Source organism: Lonchura striata, chromosome 1, assembly GCF_050655825.1.
Source record: "Lonchura striata isolate lonStrDom1 chromosome 1, ASM5065582v1, whole genome shotgun sequence".
In the NCBI taxonomy this organism is placed as follows: Eukaryota; Metazoa; Chordata; class Aves; order Passeriformes; family Estrildidae; genus Lonchura; species Lonchura striata.
Genome location: NC_140703.1, coordinates 62,698,667 through 62,725,017, shown reverse-complemented (window position 1 = coordinate 62,725,017; position 26,351 = coordinate 62,698,667). Strand labels below are relative to the sequence as shown.

Below are 26,351 nucleotides of genomic sequence, written 5' to 3'. Positions count from 1 at the left end.
AAGATGTGGCATATCAACTGCTTAAAAATGGTGTTACAGCTTTTATTTAATTTTAAAATAAACTTTTAAAAACTCAAATAAACAAAAAAAATCTATACAAACCAACCAACAACTCAACCTGTCACAAAGGGAAGACGCTGCAACCTGGTTTACTTGGCTTCTGTGTAAGAAAATGCTCCTGCTGAGCTCAGAATCATAACCCAAATCTTCCCTTGAGAAAAGACTCATGTGATTCTAAGGACACAACAGTGTATTAGAATCAGGAGCACACAAAGAGGGACGCAGGAGGAGAAGCTTGGTAATGTTTTCTGTAACAGCTACCAACATCTCAGAGCACACTTTCTAATCCAACTGAAGCTATTATATCAATGCAGTGACACACCAGAAATCTCACTTGAATTTATTTTTTTCTTTCATGTTCAAAGTGATGCATATCTTGTTTAAGACACCAATAGCACTCACTCTAGACATTTTTGCCATTCTCAATGCTCCCTTCACTAATCACATATTAGGCACTAATACTATCTACAGAGCATTTGCAAAGATTATTTACAGAGAATGGGAACTATCAGCTTTGCCTGAAGAAAGAAGAACACAAGAACACCAAATTCTGATGCTAGAAGTGATTGAGCTGGTTTTTTATCTTGCAAGTTCTTACCAAATCATTTGAACATAGCTATTTGCCTTAAAATATTGCCTGCTACATCACAACACACTAAATACAACATCCAGTAAAACAAAACCAGCATCTACCACCTACTCCAGTTTTGGTGTTGGTTTTGTGAAGAACTCATTGTAAAGCTGGTGTTCATCCTGGCATACATGGACCATAAAGGCACAACCACTTCGTACCTGTATCCACAGAAACACAAATACTTGATTATTAAATTATTTTCCTTGCATCAGTATCACAAGAGATATAAGAGGTATTATTACTATGCATTATATACTGTGTTGTGATTATTACAGCTATGATAAAACTGAAGGTTTGTAAAATTCAAAAGCAATGAGATGAGCTCTAAGACTATGGGCTGAAAATATATTATTAACCAAATAAAAGCTCACTGTACAACTTCTGTCCCCTTTTTGTTTCTGAAATTTAAGTAACCACATTTTATGCTTCTTTTTTATCCTCCTCCCTCGGTGAGGTTTGTAACAAAGAGGAGTTTTTACAGAAACAAAACATGTATGGCTTGAAAATATTAGTAGAATGTTAGTGATTCAAACTCACAGAGAACAGTAACAATTTTGCAAGTAAATGACTGAATTAAGTAAGTTCATTCTTCCTGGGGGAGAGAGGATTAAAACATAACAAAACCCTCACAACACATGACTACTTTACCTACCAGAGCACAATGATCTCTGTTATTCTGACTGGTTAATTCTGTAACAGTGCTAGCGATACTTGGACCAAGCAAAAGCTCCCGCTGGTCGAGGTAACATTGATGGATTTCATTGAGAACTTGCTGATACCTAGCCAAGAAATTAAAACAGTAACTGCATCCTGAAGATCATTTTCTGGCATGTATAAAATGCACTCTAATACCCTCTTTAGGTCTATGTAATTTCAGTTTTTAAAACTTTCTTTTAAACAATTAATGTTTTAACAGTACCTAAACAAAAGTAAATATTTTCAAAATTTAAAACTGTTGAAGATAAATTCTGTAGACATACTTACTCTGGCATTTTTTCAGATCTTTGCTCTACTTGTTCAATAAGAGTCTACTCAAAAAAAAAAAAAAAAAGAGAAAGAAGTATTATCAGTAAATTGCTTTTTTGTAGTAATTGGAAGAGAGTTTGTAGTATTTTTCCACAGATACAATACGCAATCTTTGGATATTCACACTTGCACAATATGCAATCCCTGCATTCACCCTTCATATAAATTCAAGCCTCGTTTTCATAACTTCCTTTTTAAAAGTCAGTTACCAGCTACTTACTCTGACTTTGGGAGCAGCTGCTCTGAATTTCACATAAAACAGTGTGAAGGCATTGTCAGAATTTGGCACAGCTGAAGGATCCTGAAAGAAGAGATGAGTAATTGGTTAAAAAGCAAAATACTATATTAGGCATCTAGTATATAATGGCTGAGATAATTAGGCTCTAAAACAGGATATTGCTTCCAGTGAAATAGCTCTTTGCTACTTCCCACCAACAAAGGCATGCTGGTTTCAGAATTTAAAGTCAGATGGAAGAACAAAACCCAACACAAATGTTTCATCCAATAGCCTCTACAGGAAAAGGAACATTTTCAGTAATTATTAAATTCTCCATTAGAGACAAAAATTTTCTCTGGACCTGCTAGAGAAGGCAGATTGTTGGTCCTTAATATGAAGTACTAAAATTGAACAAATTTCCCTTTTATCTGTTGGACCCAAGGCAGAGAAGCAAAGTTTCAGCTTGCATTCAAGCTCCAACCAGAATATCAAGTCTTGAGGTAGCTCCCCAGCCCAGGAGGGCAGACAGCTTGAACTTAAACAAATTCTAGCACTAACAAAGCAGAGCAGAGACCCAGTTTACACACCAAGCTTTCTTCCCCTTATCCCTAATGAAGTGAGAGAGAAGAGATGGTCTTCTTCAGAAACATGATGGGGGCAGGAAAACTCCACCATCCTCACCTCCTATTTTCATCCCTGTGAGCAACCTCATCATCTTTCTACAAACATACATCAAAACCTCCACTCATGTGTGCATCACCAAAGAACATCCAGATCTCAGTCCATTTCCAGTCCTGACAGTCTTGTTCTGTTACAACAGGAAACTCAACACTTGATCACAACTAAAAAACACTGCTCCAGTACTGCACTTTGGAGTCAGCAGAAGGAGTAATTTGATGTTTCAAAGTATACAAAATATCCACAAAACCCCCAGGTACATGGGAAGGAAAAGGTTATCCAACTCTCAAAAGACGTATTCTTCCTGACTTAAAACTCCTAATTCAAATCCAGAAATTAGGTTATGCACTTCTTTCTGAAGACATGCTTATTATCAGAGATGTTCAATTTTGTTAAATTCAGCTCAGTCAGGGCAATCCACTGACATCAAACCAAGCTATGATACCTTTTTTTAATAAGACCTAGGTTTGTAACAAACATGAAAAATGTTCAATGCCACTTAACCACAATCTTCAATCCATGAGTACCCTTTCATAAGTTTCCATGATCACTGCCTAAAATTCCCTTCTTTTAGGTGTGCCAGTTCTCAATTCCATCATCTTTCAGTTTAACTGATTATCCCTCGAGACACCTAGTTTGCCTGTAACAGAACCGAGCACAAGGTACAAAACAATTATTTGGAGAAAGAATAGAAGTGCATAGGAAGAGACATTCCCCTCTCCCTTCTGCTCTGCCAGAATACTGCAACATGAGACTATCAACATTTTAATGAGACCAGTAACCCTCCCTGTTCACATTTATGCCTACATCTCCCTGAAGTGAAGGGGAATAAACACCTGGATAGGGTGTCTCTTCCCTGGGACATTAGCATCACTGTCAACATTTTAAACTGAAACAAAAAATACTGGCAAAACTAACAGGAACCTGGAACAGTTGTTATCTGCAGCTACACAAACCACTACAGAATACATGAACATTTACATGACCAAGAGCACCCAAGAATACTTACTGGAATGTAATACTGAAATGATCACAGTATGAACTCAGAGCTGTGCTTTACAATTACCATCCTATATAACACCCAGTTCCTGTATACTTTTTTCAAGTATTCCCTTCAATCTCTCTCTGTCTCCAAAGCAATCCACCTCCAAACAAAACACCAAAGTAACTCTATTTCTCTTGGGTACCTCCCCCATTTGGCAACAGACCAACAGCCAGTTCAGAGCTCCAGTGCACACTCTGGTTCAGGAAAGCAGCTGTCTGGCCATCTGGTGTCTCTAACACAGTCCTTCATCCATCCCTGGCCTTCACCAGCTTACTGCTCACCTACTTCAATTCACTGGCTTCATGTTCTTCAATTTCCATCATTTTTAATTACTCCTTTTAAATCTTTTGGACCACTAGGTCTCTGTCATATTTGGCTGAGTATTGGACAACCTACACAAACACCACAGCACTGACCTATTTTCCAGAAAAAAACTGCTGACACATCCCACCTTCAAAAAAAATAAAAAGAGAACTGTTTGATGCTATAATAGACATTTCAGTACAGCTCCACTTCCCACTTACTGGTTCACCTTACCCTTTTCATTAACTGTGTTGTGAGGTTCTGTAGTGTATTCACAGTGTATGTCTTGATAAGGTGCATAGCTTTAGAAAGGCATTGTTTAAACTTTGTCAAATATACAGGATAGTCCTTAAAATTTGGCTGAAAGAAAAAAAAATCCATTTTAAATAGTAATAGTAAAGAGTCAAAAATTTATCAAAACTTAAAATACATAAGTAGCTAGCTTGTACAAACTAAAAGCAGTATTTTACAAAACTTAAGCAGAATAATAAGTATATTCAATAAAAATTTCCCACATTTATAAAGCACCATCCTTAACTTCTTCCTGTATCTGACAGAGAAAACTTTTTACAGGGGAAAAAAACCATTACAAAACTATAAACACATAGTAGTGACAATTGAACCAAAATGAATACAGAATGACTTACATGTGATGAAATATATGCAATACAATCATCAAGCTTAGCCAGCATGGGAATGAATCCTTCACTGTTCACAGACAGCGTAGGGGAATTCAGTTTCTTTGGAAAACAAGACAAAGCATCATTGTAAGGAATCTAAGCACATTACTTAGTTGGTGACTAAGTTCAACAGACCGGTATACTTTCATTTTCTAAGACTATTAACAATGAAATAATACTTACAGTGTTGATATTTTCCAGCTCATTAAAGTAAGAAAGTTTCTGCTGGATGTTTTCAGCCAAGTCAACAAGTTCTGACTATTAAAGAAACAATAAATAAAAGAAAATCATCAACCTATGAAGTGGCTTTTATATATATATATACATATATACATATACATATAAAATTATTAAGCCTCCCTCTCAGCTTTCAGCACAAACCACTGTTAAATAGCTCCAAGTAACTTGTAACTAATTAAGTACAACAAAAAATGCAGTAAATGCAGTAGTGTATTTAAAATAATATATACTACAGGTTTGTCAGTATCCTACACACAGTGCTGCATACAAACAGCAGTGCTGCCATCAGTATTACAGAGGCTTGTAAAAATCCTGTATCTCAGGACTGGAGTCTTAAAAAGTTGTTTCTTATCCAGTCTGACTATGAAAAAAAAAAACATTCATTGTATCACTGTTGCAGCAATTCATCAGGAAAAATAAAGTACGTGGGAAATAAGCTCCCAACTTTAAGGATCTTGCAGTAAGTAGCTCAAAATACTTCTGCAAGTGATATATATGAATTATTAATTCCAATACAGTTTGCACTTGTCAGGCATCAGTTACAAAAACTGCCCTCAGCTAACTTTCTTCATTAAAGCATACACTGACACATACCAAATATTTTACTGCAAAGCCTGACACCCCAGTTTCAGGTGAAACACACATAAAAAATTAGGTCCAAAGCAAATGGATGGATTGTTACTACAGCTCACATATTTTCCCAGCCCAAGAAAAATAAACTTTCATGTAAGATGTCTTAGCAGCAGTTCCCAGTACGCCTCCCATCAAAGATTACCTGCTCTTTCAAAAGCTGTTCACAGGCCTCATGCAGCGTTCCTGTCTTTGTGGACACAAAAAGATACTGTTTTTGCAGTGATTCCAGGTGCTGAAGGGCACTATTCACATCATTCAAGATAGCATCACACTGCTCCTGAAAGCCAGACAAGTAATCCCTCATCTGTCTAGAAAAAAGAGAATCAACAGATAACAGAAGTAAAATTTCCCTTTCTGTATTTGCAGATCCAGCTGCCTGCAGGGACACTGCCACCATTTTTCTCTCTAGAAATAAGAGATCACCTGCATCAAGCAAGGGTCATCTGATAAGCAGGTATTTCATAATCTCAGAAATAACAAAGCTGAAGGGTCTGGAATAGCCACTCCATTTCCCTGACATTCCTTATAGCAAGCCTACCTCGAAAGCAGCAGCTTGCACCACAGCTGATCTGCAGCATGTGAATACACTCTAAATGGGCAGCACAAACACAGTGACTTCTGCAAGCAGCCAAATTCTACCTGCCTTGCTCCCAACAGGGGTGTTAATTTGGGTATCCTCTACATAATTTTCAGTTTCCATTTAGAAATTACTTTTTCTCTCCTGAAGTAGCTGAAATTATCTAGAGGATTCAAAACTTACTGTGAGGACTCAAAGAGGCTTAGATGAAAATAAATCTGGTGTCTAATGTCACCAGATTTGTCCAAGGCTCAATGCAGACAAAAACCTAAATGATAACTTAATGTTATGTCAAGCATTCAGCTGATCTAAAGCGTATTAAAAATTAATTACTCTTGGATGTCAGCTAAAACTTCTGAGTTCTACTTTTCCACTTAAAAAGCTGGAAGTAAAGCAATTCCCTGTATCCATGTGCAACAGGCAAAGAAATTATTTATTTTCCTTCTGCACCTTTGGCCTCCTGCAGACAGCAGCATATTGGCCTTCCTACAAACCACTGTGCATCCATAGCACACACCTGTGTGCACCATTATGAACATGTCAACTGACAAAGTGAAAGCCTGCTACTCCTTTTAGGTTCTTAATGATCAAATCACAGGATCTGTATATGCCTCACTCTCTGCTTTTAAGAAAAGTCACGTCCTCAAATGTCAGAGCAAAAGAGAAAAGAAACAGCTCAAAGAAAAGCAGAGGAAAAACAGAAGAGGGAATACAGCCGCATCTCCTTGTGGAAAACGGCAAGTTTGTGAAGTCTCAAAACAGAAGCCAGTTTCTATAAAAGCCACGAGCAGATCTAGCTAAGCCATTCAGCCATACTTCGGATTCCCAAGGAGTAACCATCAAAGTCAGTGGGAAGGGGTTCTTCTGAGCCTGATGGAAAAGTCAGTTACACAAAAACAGATGAGAATGGCAAGACTCAAAACTGGAGTTGAGCAAAGTGTCAAGGAATGCAGGGAATGCAGATACAGAATGACAACCACAGTCACTGGTGAGCCAAACAGTGAGAACAGGAATGACCACCAGCCACATCTGCTTACACAATCTCACCCTCAGAGAATGCCATTCCAATAGCAGCAGCAATTGAAAAATCATAGGAAAGCTCTTAGACTGCCTTTGTCTATAGCCCTGTCTGTAAGCCAAAACTAATTTCCATCTGCCTAAGTATACTGGGCAGTTCAGAAGGAAATCTGCATCCTTTTTAACTGCTCTGCCATCTGAGCAACGACCTTTGGGAGTGAGGCACACAGCCTTGGAAAGCCTCAGCTGCTCCAACACATTCCCCCACTCCCCACCAGCTGAATGTGAACATGTGGTAACGTTAATGGACAAGATGAAGTCCTTCAAGGGTGGAACTACTTATAGGGAAAAGAACTGAGGAAGAGCACGTACCTATACTTGGCACCTTCATCTTGATCCATCTGTGTTTGCACTTGAGCAAACCAGGAGAAGAACTAGAAGAGATTTTATGGTGTGAACAATATAGGTATCACATGCAATCAATTAAAAAAAAATCAAATCTATGATCTATGAAATGAAGATGAGCTTTTGTTAAAAACAGAGCTGTTTCAGAATTCAGTTATTAATCTAGGAAACTAATTCCACACTGTGGGTCTCTTCCAACTGAAATACTCCATTCGATTCCTTCATTGCATTAAAATGGTAAAGACAGAATTTCATCTGGCTTTATTTGCACAAGAACAAGGTTATCATATTAGATGGTCAGGGTTCTTCTTTCTTCTACTTCAAGAGAAACACCACTGTTTCTCTTGAAGGGGTGCCTTATTCTCATGTTAGATTCCACTCCAAATGCAAAAAGTACCTGTCACTTCAGAGCTAAGACTTCAGTGTTGTTTTCCCCCAAAGTTCCCCGTTATGCATCTTGAAAACTCCCCAAAAGGTTTAGCAAACCCACCAAAAGCTAAGCGAGACACACAGAAACTAACAGAATTCTCTGAAGATCAGTGCATCTTGGAGGCCATTCCCTTACCTGCTGTGCTGTTTCAATTCTTTCATCCTCCATCCCTAGTGTTGCAAATCCCTTCAGAAGGACATCCTCTGTGGACTCTGGCACAGCAGCTGTCAGCAGAACAGGCAGCGACTGGGACGTCAGGCTGCACAAGTCCTCAATGGGCAGCTGCTCACAAACCACCACAAACTTTGATCAGATAACTCACTGAAAACTCCTATATGCACCTCAACTATAAAGCCATCCAAAGCAGTAAGATGAGAAAATTACAGGCATCTACTTTTGAAGAAAAAAATGCAACAGACATTTTATCTATCAATATGATAATCACTGAATCATTAAGTTTAGAAAAAACCTCTGAGATCACTGAATCCAACCATTACACCAACAACTACAACATCCATACATTTAGAAACACCACACAGGAACTGTAAGGTTATTTTTGCCAGACATTAAACTAAAATTCAAGACTGCTGCCATAATTTATTTAGAAGACAAAGAACAGTTCTGCTGAACAGGACTTATTTTTAGCCACAATTATTTTGTTTAAACAAGAAAAAACATGGGAAAAATTAACTTGAGATAAGTCGTATTTAAGTATGACCAGAGAATACTAATTAGCCTATATAGAAAAAAAAATTAATGCAAGAAGAAAAATCCTGTTATATACACCTAACTAATACAACACCCTCTTCAATTACATTATTATGAATTGTATGTTTTCTGAGAACATCAGCAGGGTAACACCAGAAAACACTGCTTAGCTACAAATTGGTATCTATCTAGAAAACAACTTGCTTAGTGAAATATTCCCTGCCTGGTAATATTAGTCTGACAGAGAAAGAGCTATCAGTATTTCAACCACTTGAGAAAAAACAGATTGCCATTCATTGTCCAACTTCCACACACCTCTCCACCCCGCTCCCCAAAGCAAGGCTGGCCCCAGCAGGGCAGCCAGGGTTTCTCTCGTGTCTAATACAGAGGCAAAGGTGAACCCACCAGAGCCTGCTGTTTCAGGACAGCTGAGACAACGCTGTCCCAGTTCTCTGAAGAACTCAATGTATTGGCTTTGCTGTTGTCCTCACTGGCAAACGGACTACCTGCCTTGTTGCAAAGCTGGTTTAGATCCGTAAGAACATCCTCTGATAGCAGGACATCCTTCTACAATCACTTTGGATGCCTGCCAATATTTACTTTTTGCATTCTGTTCACACACAAAAAAAAAAAAAATAGAAACCAGGAAGGATTAAATGAAACAGGTGCATTTGAGGAAGGAATTGCTTTACATTCTCCCTTTTGCAGTTCTGAGCTTTCAGACATTTGCTGAGAGCAAGCTTTGTTGATTTTATGGCACTGTATCTTACACTACGATCCTGTTCAAATACAAACTCTCTCCTGAAAAGTGCACCTTAGGAATGCAAGCATTGTGTTCCACCTCCCTTTGCAGACAAGGGAGTGTTCATAAATAATCACCTTATCAGAGTTCGGAATTTTACACCGTGGGAGGCCATGTCCTCTGTGGTGCTGACACATTATTACACTTTTTACCCCTATTCCTGACTTTCCTCAGCTCAGTCGAGAGCCTGCAATTCGTACCAGGAAATAACGTTGGCGCCAGCAGCTAGGCATTGGTAAGGATCAATTTAAGAGGACCAAGAGAATTGAACTCCACGACTAAAGCCCCACCGTCAGCAGAACAAACGCTGAGGAAAGCAGCGAGGGGGGCAGAGAAAGCCCGTGGCTTGTCAGGGGAAAGCTCCCAAGGCTGCCAGGCAGGTGGGCGGGCGGCATGCGGCTCCGAGGGACGGGGAGGCTGGGGAGGGGCTGTGGGCGAGACCCAGAACGCAAAACAGAAAAAACCCAGAACGCTGCTGGGAGCCCCGAGGCCCGGAGCGGCCCCGCAGCCCAGGTCTGGGCCCTCACCCCGCCCGCCTGGCGACGTGGCACCGCGGCCGCTGCCGCCCTGCGCCCCGCGGCCGGGCAGCGCCGCCGCCTCACCTCGGCAGGCACCGGCGGGTTCTCGGCCGCCGCCTTCAGCTCCAGCACCGAGTCGGTCTGGCGGTCGCTGAGCGGCGCGGTGGGCTGCGGGCGGCGGTCCCAGAGAGCGAGGCGGTCCCGCACGTCCGTGGCCGCGGGCGGCGGCTCCGCGGGCGGCGGCTCCAGCATGCTGCCGGCGGGCCGGGCCGGGCCGGGCCGGGAGCGGCGCCCGGAGCGCGGCGGAACGCCGGGAGCGCGGCGGAACGCCGGGAGCGGGCGGCGCTTCCGGGGGAGGCTCGGAGCGCGCCGCGCCGCGTCGCGTGGCAGAGGCGTCACGGGCACGGGGCGGACAGCGCGCCAGGAGGGGCGGCGGGCGGACGGCGCCCCCTGGCGGCCGGGAGGAGCCCCGCGGCGGCGGGGCCGGCTGCGGGCGGGCACCGAGAGCCGCACCAGGCCTTCCCTCAACACCGCCCTAGGCAGCCCGCTCCAATGCCCAGTGACCCTTTCTGAGAAGAAACGGCCCCTAATAGCCAACCTAGACCTGTCTTTGTGCTCTCCTGCCGCCGGTTCCCGGGGAGAAGAGACGAATCCCACCTGGCCGCACCCTCCTGCCAGGCAGCTCCAGAAGGGATAGGGCCCCTCCTGATCCTCCTTTGCCCCAGGAACACCTCCAGCTCTCCCAGCCCCTCCTCGCAGGACTTGTGCTCCAGCCCCCTCACCAGGCAGACACTCCAGCACCTCCGCATCCTTCCCGACACAACACTTGAAACGCAGCCCCACAGGCAGACAGTGACTGCCCCGGCCCAGGGCGCCATTCACCTTCCAGCCCCCTGGCACACGCCGGCTCATGGCTGCAGCTGAGATCCTGAACCGCTGTTTCACTGTTTTGTTGCCCTTGAGACTGAGCAGTCAATTCCAGTCCATCTAGCCCTCTGCAGCTTCCCCACAGATTTACTGGCACAGTGCAGTTCCTGTCACTCCAAACTGGCAGATTCCTCATCCCCCTCGGAGTTAATCCATGACACTTCTCCTGTCACACACAGTCTCAAAAAATCCACTCTGGTTCCACGTGTGATAAACTTACTCTGTTGCTACCAAAAAAAAAAAAAAAAAAAGATTGATCTGTTTCAGACCAAAGTTTCTCTAACATTGGGGGAAATGGTCTTGCTGTTTAAGATATGCTAAAGAACAGCAGAAACCTGCGGTCAGTGCATGTTATTCAGCCACAAGTCACAATCTTTTTACTACAAGCCACTTCAATATGCCTTGGCTAAATAACCAATAACATTGAACAGTGCAATGTTCAATTCAGTTCAATTCAGCAGCTTTCCTTTGTTAAGCAACTTGAAGTATTTGAAACTTCAGAACTGAAAGCAGTTTAAGTCATCACACTTTACATTTTAATGCTTTTAATAGGCTTGACAAACATATACTTTGTTTACATAGCATACAAAAATATTTACACTTTTTTTATTAAAGCACAGAAACAGTTGTAAGGGGAAACACTGCACATCAGCATACCCCTATATATAGAAAATGTTTTACCTTAGGAAAGAAAGTGCCTTGTGCATTTAAAAAAAATCTATTTGTGAATTCAAAATTAGTAATTAAGTGATTATAGCTATTTTGAGATCACAATGAAACTTAAGTGGAATGCATGATTCTATCAAAAATATGTAAAATATTAACACAAGGCCACAAAAATCCAAATCTATGGATCCTGCTTTGCTGCCCTCTGTAAACATAGAGGAGCCATCCTAAGATTTGCATCTCACATACTCCTTTTTCCTGGAATTCAACAACAGCACTTAAAAGCTTGATGTAACCATTGAGTTAATGGCCCTAAAGTTTTGATATACCTTTAAGCCTAAAGGTAATGTTTACAGAAGCTGTGGTTGATTTCTACATCAAGTGTTTCCTTGCATGTAACAGCAACTTGAGCATCTTTGGTACATGAAAGTGTTCACTAGTTCTGGACTTGGGTGTCTTTTTAAAGGAGGAAAGCAGTCTTTATAGTAGATTCACTTTTGGAGGGGTTGGTTCTTGCCACATAGGCACCCACATGGCAGAGCCTGACTGCTCAGTGTAAAACAGCCAATAACCAATAGTTCTTCCCAAGGATGGAAGAAGCATGGAAAGTTTCTCTGCAAGATCAGCAGCTGGGCATGAACTTGTTTGAACTTCATTCCTACTAGCAATTTCCATATGAATATGTTGAAGAAGTACTTATGCTGAAATCAAAAATTATACATGGAATAAAAAAAACTTTCTTCAAGCTATGCAAAACTGTCAACTGTAGCAACCACACTTGCTAATGAAGCTGGATTATTCCCAGAAAATTATGTAGACACCTCAGGACTTAAAACACAGGAAACTTTCAAAACCAGAAACAGATTTTATGCTGCAGTAGTTATTTTGCCAACCTGAAAGCCAGCAAAGATGTCTTGTGACATTTCCAGTTACCCGGATGCTTTAAGCTATTACATTTAAATTGTACACATTTCTGAAAGCAAGAAAAGCCCAACTCCTTGGTTCTGCTTATCTTCCCTTACAGAAACACTTTTTTCCTTTACAGCAATATTTTTCTTTTCCTTCCTTTATGGAAATACAGAAGTAAAAAACTTGTTCTTTGACTCTATGAAACACTGTGCTTTGAGACTCAGATGCACAAGGTTGCATTGCGGATCTTTACGTTCAAGAGCACTGAAACAGTTGACAGAAGGTATTCCATCATGTTTGGTTCCGTCTGAAAAACAGGGCATATCATCCACTGAATCATGTGCACAAGCCATGGTTACAGGAGCCAACTTGCCTTGAAATAAATTACTTCCACGTTCTTCTAATTCAGTCTCGCAGTGACCTCTTCCTTTGGCCAGCAGCTCAGACAAAGAGCAAACACTCAAGACAGCTTGCACATTGCTCTAAACTCAGACAGTACATTAACACAATTCTGTACGCAGCTCAGCATGTCAGGCATCCAATTTCTTCAGCTGTTCATATGTCAGAAAGAACTGGCACAGCTTATTAAGGAAAACTGTTTCCTGTTCGTGCAGTGAAAAGTGGTCACTTTACTACTGAAGGTTAGCTGCAACTGTGTTCCATTCCTTGTTCCTTTCTATGCCATGCTGCAGGTTGGCCACATTTTTTACACAATACTAGGCAGAACGATGAAACTTGCTTAAAAGCTGGTGATAGAAAATACTTTCTCATCCATCTTCCTCAGGATGTTAAACTCAGGACTGAGAAGGCAGGACAATACTGGAAAACCCCTTAAGAGTTTTTAATCACCTAGCTTTGATGGGCTAAAGAAGGTCTGTTTATTGTAAAAAACATTTCTATCAACCTACTTCCCAGGGCTCTGATCAGCTGGCTCTTGAAACAAAGCCAAAATTGTGAGACTACGATAAACAAAAAGATTGCATCAGTAACTGCCAACAGTTTCCCCAGCTCTGGAAATAGCCCCCATTCCTAATTCACCTGGTCAACTTTGATTAAAACTGGGCTCATAGCAAAGGAAACGGACAGGTATGAAATTGGAAGAACAGAAAATTATTCTGCAAGACCATATTTTAGTATTGACTCTGTATGAATCACAAATTCAATCTGACTGGAAGCAGTTGACTAAAAAAAAAACCTGTCAACTGCACAATTTTCCATTCATAAAAAAAGGGACTATCTGTGCTGATATGACACTTCCCACACAGTAATTCTGTAAAAAACAATACTTGCTGTTGAATGGCTAATTTAGCAGTTTTGCACACCTATGTAAAGGATACAATGATATTCCAAGGACCAAGTCTTAACCAGTTCGGCCAAAATCCTTTATACAGGGCAAAAAAGCCTTCATTCTTCCATGTCTAGGGAAAAAAAAAGAAAAACATAAGAGCACACTTACATAATTTTTTTAATGAGAAATCCAAACAGCATGTCAGCTAACAAGACTATACCAGACAAGGTTACAGGACTAAGCCACCCCCTTAATTTAAATTTATTGTCTGACAGGACAAAGAAATACATTTCACTAGATACAAACTTGCAGTTCACATTTGGCAGCCCCTTGAAATTTGCTGCATATAAACCTGTAGTTAGCATTTGGCAGCCCCTTGAAATATTTCATTTGCTTCATGGGCCTCAAAAAATTTCACTGGACAATGTGACTTGGACTGTTCAGTCAACAGTTGAACAGCAACAGCTGACCAACAGCTGACCATCCATTCTTTTCCATGTAAAAGGCCATCATGGTCCCACCTCATACCAAAGTTAGAGACTCCAGAAACCAAATCAAAGTAATCAAAACCAGAGGTTGGTTTTGCCTCCAGCTGCACTAGGCTTTCCATTATGTAGTAAGTAACATAGAAAACCATCTGTTTCAGAAATTCTTGTTCTTCAAGGACCAACCTATGAAATTATAACTTCCTGTCTGCCTGACATAGGCTCTCAGCAGCACTCTCTCTTGCTCAACTTTCTACTTTCTCTCCTCATCCAATACCCAAATAAAGTAAGGTTTGACAGCAGACACTTTCTTCCTGTCTTTCTGTCAAGACAGTAGGTACTTTTCAAACTTGAGTACATTACTGACAGCACAGGCCTTTTAAATATTATGGCAGAAAGCATATCTAAGTTATTAGGGAAAACAGAACAATTTTGAGCTCCACAGCAAAAACACTGGCTGGTGGCAGCAGTCTATTTATGATGATACATGAACTACTTACCTGTAACAAGCAATCCAAAGTGCCCTTGTAGGCTGAGTGTCCTCCATGTTTGTGGCTTTTCTGATTCATCATGCGTGTTCTTACAACATCAACTGGGTTGGATGCAAGGGCTCCAGCTAACCCACAAAGAAAACTGGAACTAGTAAAAGAAGAGTTTAATGAAACCTGATCTACCCCACAGATGTACAAGAACTCCCCCTTCCCAGGAAACACATAGTAATAATGACTGTTTAATTCTTCTACTAAAAAAATTATATCAGGTAATGGATGCAAAAAGTTACTTTTCATTTACTATAAAAACAATTTTGAAAATTTGCTATACAGCCCTTATATACAGTATGTTTGGAAAGATGTTCATGCCCCAGGAAATAATATTTGACTGTAAATTTCTTCTAACCTCAGTTTGCACAGTTGAATTATTCAGACCACCCACAAAACAAATTTTCACATTTCAAAAGAAAGCTAAATCCAAATGCTAAATCAAATTAGCTTCCAAGCTACCATTTGAGATGCTATTACACAAAAAATTATAAACCCATCAGATGTATATATACACATCTAGACAGATGATAGAAAAAAAATCAAAATATTCCTCTCCCCTGTAGCACGAACTAACTAATCTTGAGCTATACAACCACTTACACAAACTTACAGGAAATGAGTATACACTGTATCTCCCATATGTCCAGACATAATTATGTGCTTTTTGGTAAGGTCATACACTGGCAGCTCTACTCCAACAACAATAGCAGCTCTCTGTGCTGTCAATGATACTCCCTGACAAAAGAAAGGATATAGTTGAAGTTTAAAGTCAACATTTGTGCACTGTTAGAAAAGCCAAGCTCTTCTAATACAAAGCAAGACACCACAAATGTGTTAAGAACATTGCAAATTCAAATAAGGCTAATTAATACAAGTCTTCAATGTATGTGCTCCAAAGCCACAAATTTGAAATAACATAAATCACTTCTCCACACAGAATGGCAACTTCAGATCTGTTATTTTTTATCTCTGCCTAACATCTCAATTCCTGCATCAACAGTCAGCTAAAACTTCAAAAACAGTGTTCCTTTGCTGCTAGCTGAAAAACTGACAAAGTAAGGATCTCCAGGTTTTGTCCATCCTTAAGAAACTTTGTGAGAAAAGCACACTAATAGAAGAACATTCCTATTTTCCAGCTGTTTCAAAACAATTGTCCATTTTGGCTCTTCAGTTGTTGTACAGTCATTGACTATAACTGGCCCAAGAGACAACCTGTAAGACTGAATATGACAGTTCCTGAGCTGGAAGGGATGCTCAGCAGCTCCTTTGCTTCCAAATATTCTTTAGCATATGTTTTAAAACAGACAGCATACAGATTGAGAGGTGTCATGCAAAGGATTGTTGAGCTGTTCCTAGAGCCAGTCACCCTAATTAAACCCTACATTTGTCCTCCCTCTCCTAAGTGGCAGCTAATCCTTCACACAAGGCTGGCTGTAGTCCTTCACCAAAAAGCACTGAGACACTAGCAGTGAAAGCAGTCATGACAAATGACAGGCATTATATCCTCTATATTTCAGCTGAGAACACTGTAGGAATACATGGCATTAAATTGAATAAGGAAGTACAGCTGAAGTGTAAGATACATTAAAAAAACTTGCCTTCCATAATCCTTTAGTGCCTTCCTTTTGGTAGATCTGTATGAAGTTGCCCATCATTCCTCCTTGAATTGTTCTACCTTGAGCTTGCATTCTGATCTGAGATTCATTTGAAGATACAATTAAAAGATTAATACAACAAAAATAAAACTAGATTCACCTATTAAGTTACAATTGCAAGTAGTAAAGCAAATTTCTCTTTGCATACAAAAGCAAGAGCTGACATTACCACAACTATAGTGCAATCTTTTGCCTTAACTATCCAAATGCAGCTTCTAATTTTGAAGAAGTATGTGATAGAATTCTTAGCTGCATTAAGTCACTTCTATTTCTGTATGGGTACACTGCTCCATTTAGATAAGACTGGCAGATGGGTTCTGCAGGATGTCCTTTACAGTGTTCTCACAGGAACATGTTGAAATGAAAGGTTAAAAAGATTAATGTTTCAGCAACTGAGAACCATGGTCTTCAACCCAGTAGATTTATAAGAACATTCTTAGGAACCTGTCAGGGTAACTTTCATATACAAGTTGTCAACAAGTGACTTGGTAAGTGGACATAATTTTAGGAAGTAATTAATTGAAGTCACATTTGAAATACAAGATTATGTTTGAAATGTTACTATGTAACCTCATTAGAACTATGAAGGATTAAGCTTTTTAGTAGTTTCAGAACATAGTTTTACTGACTTTCTTTTCATTAGGAGCAGCTGTGTAAGTCACAAGCTCCAGTTTTATAAGATAAATGCCATCAACCCTCTCGAGTAACTGACTGTGGTTAAGCTAACAGATTCTTAAAGAGATCGTTGTTTCATTAATTCACTTTAAATGACTGCTGCTGGAATGCCATTTCTTTAGAACACAGGTTTGCAAAGCCACTCTACAGTGTTAAGGAACCATACAGTAGAAGTAGCATTCACTGGAACTCTTGCCTCTGAACTGATCTTCACCTATTTTGAGCTCTAGAAACAAGTGCAACAATGTCACCAAGAAGTACAGATTAAATATGCATTGTGGCTTCCACACAAATAGCATCAAAGTTATTCTCCCCTCACATTCAGAAATATGTGGATCTAACTACCTCCCCAGCCTTCACCTCCCTTATGCATACTTCCAAATGATTAGTATGGACCAGAAGGAGCTTCCAAGAATTTGGGATGTTACTGATTCTTTCGAAGTTAAGAGATGAGAATAAATAGGGTTACAAAACAAAGCCTATATTCATCAGGAGACTGTTTTTACTTCAGGAGAGAACAAAAACTAAGAAGACAAGCTCTACATAATTACCTTTAAGACATCGGTAGGGTTGGCAATAGATGACGAGATTACTCCCGAAAGAATGCCACACAGAACATTAATCATGAGGGTTTCATCTGTTTCACAAACAAAGATTTTAGCTGCAGATTTACAAAGCTTAAGATGCATTAGGACAGGATGATGCCTCCCCTCACTTAACCAGAGAGTGCCAGTTACAGAACCCATAAAGCCTACTCTGATGAGTTACCCTTGCTGACTGACTGTTGTAACTGGTATAAGGAATGTCGTCTTAGTAGACTTGTTCAAATGCAACATAAGATACCAAGTGGAAACAATCAGCTTCAAGCAAATCAGTCATCAAATAGAAAATAACCACTCACCTTCTGGACGCTCAACAAATATTCTTTTCAAGCTCTGGTAAGTGCCTATTTTTATGGTTCCATATGAAGCTTGTCGTAGCAGTGCAGGTGCAATCCTGTAAAAACAAGCAGCAATAATGTTTATGCTCAAGGTCTCAAAAGCTCATCAGAAAGTTCTTCCTAGTGCAGAGATATCTAGCAAAGAAAGGTTTGTTCATTTAAATAAATGGTTTAAACACACTATAAACAAAATAAGCTTTGGAGCTTTTTAGATTGTGGTTTTTGTGGTTTGTTTTTTTTTTTTTTTTAATATAGCCTGCAAGAACATGAATGGACTGTGAGGGAATTATTACTACTAGACCATGCTTCAACTTGTAATCTATAAAATAGCTGGCAATGTCTGAAATGTAGTCCCCCCACCATCCTGCACATTTTGAAGAAAATCATGCTCATTTATAGACAAAGGTAAATCCAGTTTTAATTCTGACAGATGGAACAACCATAGCAGCACTGTAGAGAATAACCTAATGCTTAGTTAGGTTTTGTTGTTTGAGGATTTTTTTAAACATTAAATGTGTGCAGCACTGAAGGTATGAAACCTGGGTCTTCCAACTTACAGATAAAGGCTAGCCAAACACTTTGTAATCCCGAAACCCAAAAATTCACATACAATGGGCTTATACTTTTATCATCAGATTGTTCATAAACCATTGCTGCAACTCAGTTAATCTTACCCACAGTATAAGGCTTTCAACCCTTCTTCTCTGCATATTCTGACCAGTGCATGCACCATTCCACGGTAGCGGATCTCTTTATATTTGGCATCATTAACTTGACCTTGAACCTGAAGACGCGTTTTGGTCAGATCAATAGGGAAAGTACCTTAAAGGAAAATCAGTGAAAATTAATGAAGTACCTACCTAACCAAAGGCAACAGACATCATACAAGAAACAGTAACATTTATTATATATCATAATATATAAAAGTACTCCCATGGGAAAGAAGCCTTTCTTACCAAGACTTTCTTTTGAAGAAGTGATTCACATTCTATCACCCTGTTTCTTCAAATGACCTGTCAGAGGCCCTGCCTACCTCCTGTGTTCACACTCACTGTATTTTCAGGCAACCCTGCATTGCCTTATTGTAAGCAGCCACACTGAACAGGATCCTACAATCCCAATCAAGCGCCTAGTTTGTACATATATTTTACCAACACCTTTGAAGAGGATGCCACTGAAGGCAAATAAATTCTGTAGGACACACTATATAGATTCTGGCCTAGTATCTGAAAAAGCAATAGCAGCAGTGCCTATTTCTGTTACTGCTTTCCTGTAGCCTACTGCTGTGTTATGTTCAATTCATATTCTCCATGCTCCCCTTATCAAAGTGTTCAGAAGCTGTATCCATCTAGGAAAAGGACCACCTTAACATTCCATACTCACCTAAGTACTAACAGAAGTCAGGATTAACTACACCTGTTTAAATGAGGCTTACCAGACAAGCAAAGTTTTCATGCATTATATGTCTTCCTTAAAAGCTTTTGGCATTATTAACCATATTCAGTCAAGTCAAATAATGACAGTTTTCAAACTCAAGTTTGTACAAATTTCCTAAGTAAAAACCCTTCCCATCCCTGGAATCATTCAAAGTCAGATTGGACAAGGCTTTGAGCAACCTGATCTAATTGAAGATGTCCCTGCTTAAAGCAGAGGGGTTGGACCAGATGGCCTTCCAACCCAAACTACTCTATGAAATCAAAATAGTAGATTTAAGTGTAATCTTATACTGCCTCTACTTTACTAGACAGACCTTTCATGCAAGCTCACCACACACCCTGCTACAATGAAAATCCGGATTTCCTTTATTTTCATATACAACTTTACAATGATGTTGAAATTTAAGGTCTGCCTTTAGAGGAGGCCTAAAACATCAAATGCACTGTCTCACTACAGCAACTATTCTGTATTGGTCACTACTGAATTTAAGTGTTCAAATCTAAGCAACCATTTACATTCAAGAAAAGATTATTTACACTGCAACATAGATATTCAGTAAAGCTAAGAGAAAAACCTACAAATTAAGAGCATAACTGATCTACTGCAGCAAAGCAGAAGCTGTATCTACTTATGACTATTGTCTAGGAACAGATCAAACAAACACCAAATAACAAAACACAAAGGCAAAATATGTATAAAAAACAAGACTCACCAGGGATAAGCGTTTACAGACACAAGTGCTCTGACATTGCAACAGAGATAAGAGCAACTCTTCAGTCAGCATTAAGCAAAAAAACTCTGCTGCAGACCACCATATACCACTGTGTCATCGGCAGCATGGAACCAGACTTGTTTGACATAGAGACCATCCAAGTAAAGAAAATCATGTCAACAGTTAAAGCAAACATTTACCACATTCTGCAGTGATTGATGCTAAACCTCCATAGATAAAGGGCTTCCAGTTCAATGCTGGCATTATTGGTTCCTCTTTCTGTAAAAGAGGAAGATTTAACACTATTGTAAGTACATGTCAAAAATATACATGCTAACACTTAGTAAAAACTTTGTGCCTGGTCCAATTAAAATGGGCCTTTCAAACACGAGTAAAGAGGAAAAAAAAAACAAAAACATGTAATACTTTTGACAATCAGAAGAAAGACAGGAATACCACAGAAAGGCATCTGGGTTCAAATCAGTGTTTGTTATGTATTTGGGCCACCACTCTCCTCACCATGAAAGGTTAAAGCAGGTTATCTCCCAGGCATACTGCTAAGGAGCATAGCACTGAATAGCCTCCAAGGATTTTTACTAAGCTGAACTAGTCTGACTACATCCTGCAGTCATTACAGAACTTCCTTTTTTCCAGTTACCACCAATATTTAGCATGAGCTAAGCTGGTACACTTGGACAGAAAATAAGGGAGCATACACGATTTTGCTTCCATTCAGACCCATTTCTGCTACCAGTATTCACAATATTCATTCTTGAATGTTACATGAAAATTATGTCAATGTAACATGAAAATTGTATCAGTTAGCAAATTTGACAAAGTAACCACAATCCATCATTAACTATAGCATATGCTTTGCACAATGTTAAAGTAATCCAGTTATATTAGAAAAGAGACAAGAACTTTAAAACCAAACTAGTCCAGCCAACACAAGATTGCCCTTCCTAAAAGCAAGCACATTTCTCAACATCTTATTTTTTCCCCTTTCTCACAATACAAATAGTTTTCATTCCCCATTTTCTATAATACCCCCCTAAACATTGCATTCTACAGTTATTTTCACCAATTAATTTTAGGGGAAAACTGTACTCGAAAATACTTCCCTTGGCACTTACACTCCATGTTATTCTTCCCTGCTTTATCACCTGTAGTGCCTAACTGGAAAATATCACAAATACACCCATTACTTAGCCCAGCCTTTTGTACAGCTGAACCTTCTTTAGTCACTTCCTCTAGAAATGCCAATAACCCAGCACCTAAATGAATTTTCAGAGTTGCTGACACTCAGAAGGCCTGAACACTTCCTGCAGCTCTAGTTTTCTTTTAATCATCTTTATTTCATTATGAGTTACCTGAGTCTTTTGAGATACAAGACAAAGAAAGAAGCTAAAATCACAAAATTCCACATACTTAACACCTACATGCGCAGAAATCCATCTTATTCTTTAGACTACTGCAAAGAACATCATTAAAAAAAAAAAAAAAAGAGGACAAGGCAACTAAGTTACCCCCACTATACTGCCAAAAAGAGTGCAGTACAGAGGTCTGGACACACAGGTTTAGACTGTGCCAGCTTTTCAATACACAGGAGGCAGAGCCACATGGAGGGAGAGCCACTGTATCAGAGGGAGGCCAGTTCCAGCTCCAAGTTCCTCATAATCCTGTTCTGCCCTGATTAATGGCAGATCATTTACTTAGCAGAGACAAAGCCAAGCTCAGTTTGCCCACTATCTGCTACACACCTGATCTTCATCCCTGAGAAATTAATCAAAACTGATAGTTAAGACCCCCAACGTATTAAAACAAATTTTCATCTATCACAAATACCATAACAGGAATAAAATGAAAATAGATCCTTTTTCTATTTGTTTTATATTTCACTCTGCCTAGGCAATGAAGGCTACTCACTTTTTCTATGTAATGCTGAGCATGGTCAAATAAAGTTTTCAGTTTGCACACAGATTTACAAATATTAGTTGAAGCTTCAATATATAAATAGGATATCCTAATGCAAGAACTTTATAGTACACTCTTCCTTTGACAGGTCCCACAGTGAAGGTCAAGATCTGTACATCTGAAAGGCTTTCAAGTCTCATCTCCTGCCAGTATGCTAAACTAGCCATATGAATCTTTCCACTTCTAACCTCCAGCCCTCTTCTTCAAGATTTCCATACTTTAGGAAGAAGTATGAAGAAGAAAAAGATAAAGCAAAGAGGGAGAGTTTTTCTCAGAAAAAAAAAAAAATCAAAAACACACACCAGCCAGTAGTTTCGCCCCATGACCTCAGGTGCCTCATTTCCCACTTATACTCCAAATTCTTGGTTTGCTTCTTAGTCAAAACTTCTTCCCTATATCAATAAAAATAATAAGTGTCTCCTCAGAACAAATCCGTATCAGCTGAGTGAATGGCAAACTACTTAAAAAGAGAATTCAGCCAACATTATAGAAAAAATTAAGGTCTCCACTTTTACTAGAAAGATACTGTCTTTACAAAATATATGTTGCCATACCCTAAACCTCAATGATGACAGAGGGGATACTCGACCCTAACGAACATTGGGTTGAATTAATACAGAGATTCATCCACACACTTTCTGCAGAGGTCAGAAGAGAATCTTCTTTTTTTTTTTAACCACAGCATGACTGGACTAAACACAAAAGCCTGGGTTCCATGAAAGAACAAATCACTTCAACTTGGTATTTCCCCGACGGGGAACAGGCTTGAAAAGTCTCACATCGAATTACATATTGGTTGAAAACATCGCTGACGTATTAAGCACACAATACACTCGAGCTTATAGGAGCTTTAACTATTTAAAACGGATTCGGATCTAAGGTGGCAACAACTACTACTACGGAAGAAAAATGGTCTCCCACCCTCCAAGACCTGAGGGCGGCAGCAGCAGCCACTGCCACCTCCCTACTCACCACCGAGCCCTGCCCGAGCCCCGCGTCCGGCCGTGCCTACCCCGCCGCTCCCCAATCCCAGCGCCGCTCCTCGCGGCCGCTTTTGGGGAACGCGGGGCTCCGCCCCGGGGCGGGCTGGCCCTAGGGGCCGAGCCAGGAGCGGGGTGTGGAAAGGGCGGATGCAAAGCCGCGGTTGGTTTAAACGGGGCGCCGAGCCGGCTGTAATTATCCGGGAAAAGATTAACCACGCTGACCTTGCAGTCAGAGGTGTCTCCTTGCCGCTGGCCTTGGAGGGCTGGCGGGGCAGGCCGGCATTTTCCATTAGCATTCCTGCCCTGGGAGAATGAAGTGGCTGTGTCGGGTGTTTCAGCGCTCCCCGATTAACGAGCAGGTCACTCGGCCCTTAGAGTTTCTCCTCTCCAGGAGACACAATGATTTTGCCCCTCGGTTTACGATCCTATGGGCGCCAGCGACACCGCAGCAGTACCCGGGCTGAGCTTTCCTGAAGCGGCACAGGGACCTTTATTTACCTGCTCTGTGGAGGAACAGAAAGGGGCAGGGTGGGCTTAAATAGCTACTTTGCTGTTTAAAATACCCACTTCAATGTTTTTGGCAGAGCGGTTACACGTTGATTCAGCAGTCGTAGTAGTATTACACAGGTCTGTGCCATTCTATGTTTCTTCGCATTACCATGGCAGAAATCATGGATTCAGTATATATGCTTTACACTGCTTTGTTCACACACATCCGGTGCCTGTCCAGAAGGAAAGGGGCTGTCCGAAAGGGCAGGTCTCAGCCGCTGTACGGAGGACTGGATGAGAACCAGAACTAGTCTGGTCCGGAGCCCAGGGCTCGCTGTGAAATGGCTGGGATCAGCTCTTTTGCTGCCCCTAAAGGCAGAGTGTTCTGGCAACTCGGTGTTTCTGTTTCTGACTGAAGAGCTGCCAGGAGTGCTTGTAGGAACCTACCCCCACGGCGCAGCCCTGCTGCCGCTGTCAGTCTGCTGCCTTGCGGGCGGACGGCATCCCTTACCCCGGAAAGGGCAAAACATCCCGCGGGATTGCTCCCCGCGCCAATTTCAGGGCAAGGCTGGAGGCTGAGAACCTATATTTAAGCTTACTGGCTGGTGGGAAAAGGGGCTGACACCCGCTCAGCCCTCATTAAGAAGCTGGATGTGGCTTTGCATGGAATCCTCCATAAAGCATAGGAATCCAAAATTTGGGTTCCAATGTGCCACAAGTATTTCATACAATGAAAATAGTTCTCTAAAGCAATCTAAGTCTATTACAGATTTCCCACAAATGTTACATTTCAGTTTTTAAAGGTGGGCAGCCTACAAAGCTTGTGCTCTAATCACAGTGTTGCAAAGTTGTCTTTGCAGGTGGGCCTCACAGAATGAAGTAGCTATGAAGTCCCACCTTAGAATTGGAATTCACATTCTAACCCCCCCCGAAACTCCTAGTACCTAGCTAGTACAGGTTTTATAGCTACAACAAGTAGTAGTACAATCTTACTTCAGTTAAACTTTGAACTCCTCTCTTTTTGCACAGAGATCGTTTGGACCGATTCTAACATTGACTGATTTTGCACTTTGGTGCAGTCGCTTCAGTTTCCTGACTTCTCAAATTTCTGCCTCCTTTTAAGAAGGACTTTAGTTCCACTCTGGTCTTGAGTTGGGCAGCTCCTCCTGCAGGCAGATGGGTTTTAATTACCTCTGATGAAAATCAGTTCCTGCTCACATGTTATATCTTGCACCCAATCACATTTCTTAGTTTCTTACCAACCTAGATGCTAGTTCTCAACTGTGTACTTCTGAATATAAAAGAATTCAGGTTAACTTTTGTTACTACTGGTGACTTTTGCATGGGTCCTCTGATTAAAGTCTTCTGTTGTATTCTTAACCCAATTCATACTACGTAATGAGGTACGTAATGCTTTTGCCAACCAACAGTGGACTACTTTTGACAAGCTGGAACCTGGCATCTGCGTCATACCTACACTGAGGTGCTCAGCATCTTTCCACATGTGCTACTGATTACACAATCTTACAACAGCTTTATCCAAGCACCAGTTCTCTCCCAAGGGACTGTGCAGGGGTACAGTTTAATTAGTTAATTCCCACACCCCTAAACTTACTGCTCCTAAATTTCCTCACACATTTTTTTGTTTCTTTTTTTTAAGCAAAAGAAGACAGCCCTCAAACCATTTTACGGGGGAGCTCTGCTTTTTGTGCATTCATTCCTGTTTTGCTACTTCCATTGCTGCTTAAAATGGAAAATCAATTCATTTCTGGTCTCTGCAGTGGTGAAGACAGTTTTGCCAAGTCTCCTACTGCTTAAATGAATTGTAAGTGGAGAGACACAGATGGCTACAGGTATTGTTCAAACTGCCTTGTAATTTTGTTGCTAGCTGTAACCACTGGAGAGTTACCTTTTTCCCTTGGAAACTTCCACAATTATTAGTTATATAATTGATTTGCATCTTTCATGTTCCATTGGCTGAGTGATGAAAGTAAGCCTAGGACATGGGAGTCAAGAACTCCCTGCCTCCTCACCTTCAATTGCTTGTACTTTCTCTCTGAAGAGCATTTCATCTGACCTTCAATCATACAGCACATGACTTTGTTGGAAAAGTAGACACTCACATCTAAAATTGTAAGACATAATAAATAATACTTCCATTGTGTTTTCCAGAGGGAAAGCCTCAGCCTGAAGCACCACATCCAGTTATGTGTGGTGCATTTCAGGACGGCTGTACAGAAGAGCTAGGAAAATAAGGCTAGGAATACAAAACACAATCTGTAAGAAAATATTGAAAAAAACAATCTTTAAAAAAAGATTAGTATAACATAATCTTCAAGACTGAAATTTATCCATAAAGAGGAATTTAATTATCTTTTCTCCACCACTTATATCAGACATACAACAGACTTTCTAATGGTGTGGACAGTGCTAGATGAAAATGACTGTGGAGTTTGCAGTACCTTCATCATCACAAACTTTTAAAAACTGTTAAGCAGCTGGTTTTGAGGTATAATTACAATCTGGATTACCCAGACCAAGCATTGGGATGGACTCTCAAGGATCTCTCCAGCCCTTTTTTTCTGTAATTATTCAATGACATTTCCTCTTCCAGCTGCTAGCATATGTTATGCACAATGACAAGACAACTGAAGTTTCTAACTTAGTAACATAATCTACTGTGCAGAGACCAAGGA

The 26,351-nt window shown here is 40.5% G+C and overlaps 2 protein-coding genes across 5 annotated transcripts in view; both read right to left on the bottom strand.

The window, feature by feature from the left end:
• The window catches only part of COG3 (component of oligomeric golgi complex 3), a 29,232-nt gene extending 18,941 nt beyond the window's left edge, over positions 1-10,291 (bottom strand). The window contains exons 1-11 of the mRNA XM_021528457.3: positions 10,058-10,291; positions 8,081-8,227; positions 7,483-7,544; positions 5,659-5,824; positions 4,827-4,901; positions 4,611-4,703; positions 4,198-4,323; positions 1,941-2,021; positions 1,679-1,722; positions 1,347-1,473; positions 761-852 (exon numbers count right to left, since the gene is read on the bottom strand). Of these exons, the coding sequence (XP_021384132.3) occupies positions 761-852; positions 1,347-1,473; positions 1,679-1,722; positions 1,941-2,021; positions 4,198-4,323; positions 4,611-4,703; positions 4,827-4,901; positions 5,659-5,824; positions 7,483-7,544; positions 8,081-8,227; positions 10,058-10,225 (1,181 nt within the window). The 5' untranslated portion in view covers positions 10,226-10,291. The remainder of the gene's footprint in view (positions 1-760; positions 853-1,346; positions 1,474-1,678; positions 1,723-1,940; positions 2,022-4,197; positions 4,324-4,610; positions 4,704-4,826; positions 4,902-5,658; positions 5,825-7,482; positions 7,545-8,080; positions 8,228-10,057) is intronic.
• A 1,137-nt stretch (positions 10,292-11,428) lies between these two features.
• On the bottom strand, positions 11,429-23,212 carry SLC25A30 (solute carrier family 25 member 30). 4 transcript variants are annotated; one of them, XM_077781393.2, is made up of 11 exons: positions 23,156-23,212; positions 22,486-22,575; positions 20,410-20,488; positions 18,735-18,882; positions 18,022-18,116; positions 17,672-17,757; positions 16,385-16,484; positions 15,401-15,521; positions 14,749-14,887; positions 13,813-13,893; positions 11,429-13,047 (listed from the first exon to the last, which is right to left on the bottom strand). In XM_077781393.2, the coding sequence occupies exons 2-11, from the start codon at positions 22,504-22,506 to the stop codon at positions 13,006-13,008; spliced, it is 912 nt and encodes a 303-aa protein (XP_077637519.1). In that variant the 5' UTR covers positions 22,507-22,575; positions 23,156-23,212; the 3' UTR covers positions 11,429-13,005. The 4 variants fall into 4 exon arrangements, with proteins under 4 accessions (XP_077637519.1, XP_085433606.1, XP_077637520.1 ...); XM_085577480.1 differs by having other exon boundaries at positions 15,401-15,525; positions 16,389-16,484; XM_077781394.2 differs by lacking the exon at positions 22,486-22,575.
• Positions 23,213-26,351: the final 3,139 nt, after the last annotated feature.

Coding starts and splice junctions, on each gene's coding strand:
- SLC25A30 (XM_077781393.2), bottom strand. CDS start 22,506: ATGGGGCGAAACTACTGGCTG. Junction 17,758..18,021: donor ATTTGTTGAGCGTCCAGAAG/GTGAGTGGTTAT, acceptor TTTGTGAAACAG/ATGAAACCCTCATGATTAAT. Junction 16,485..17,671: donor ACCCTACCGATGTCTTAAAG/GTAATTATGTAG, acceptor AATGAATCTCAG/ATCAGAATGCAAGCTCAAGG.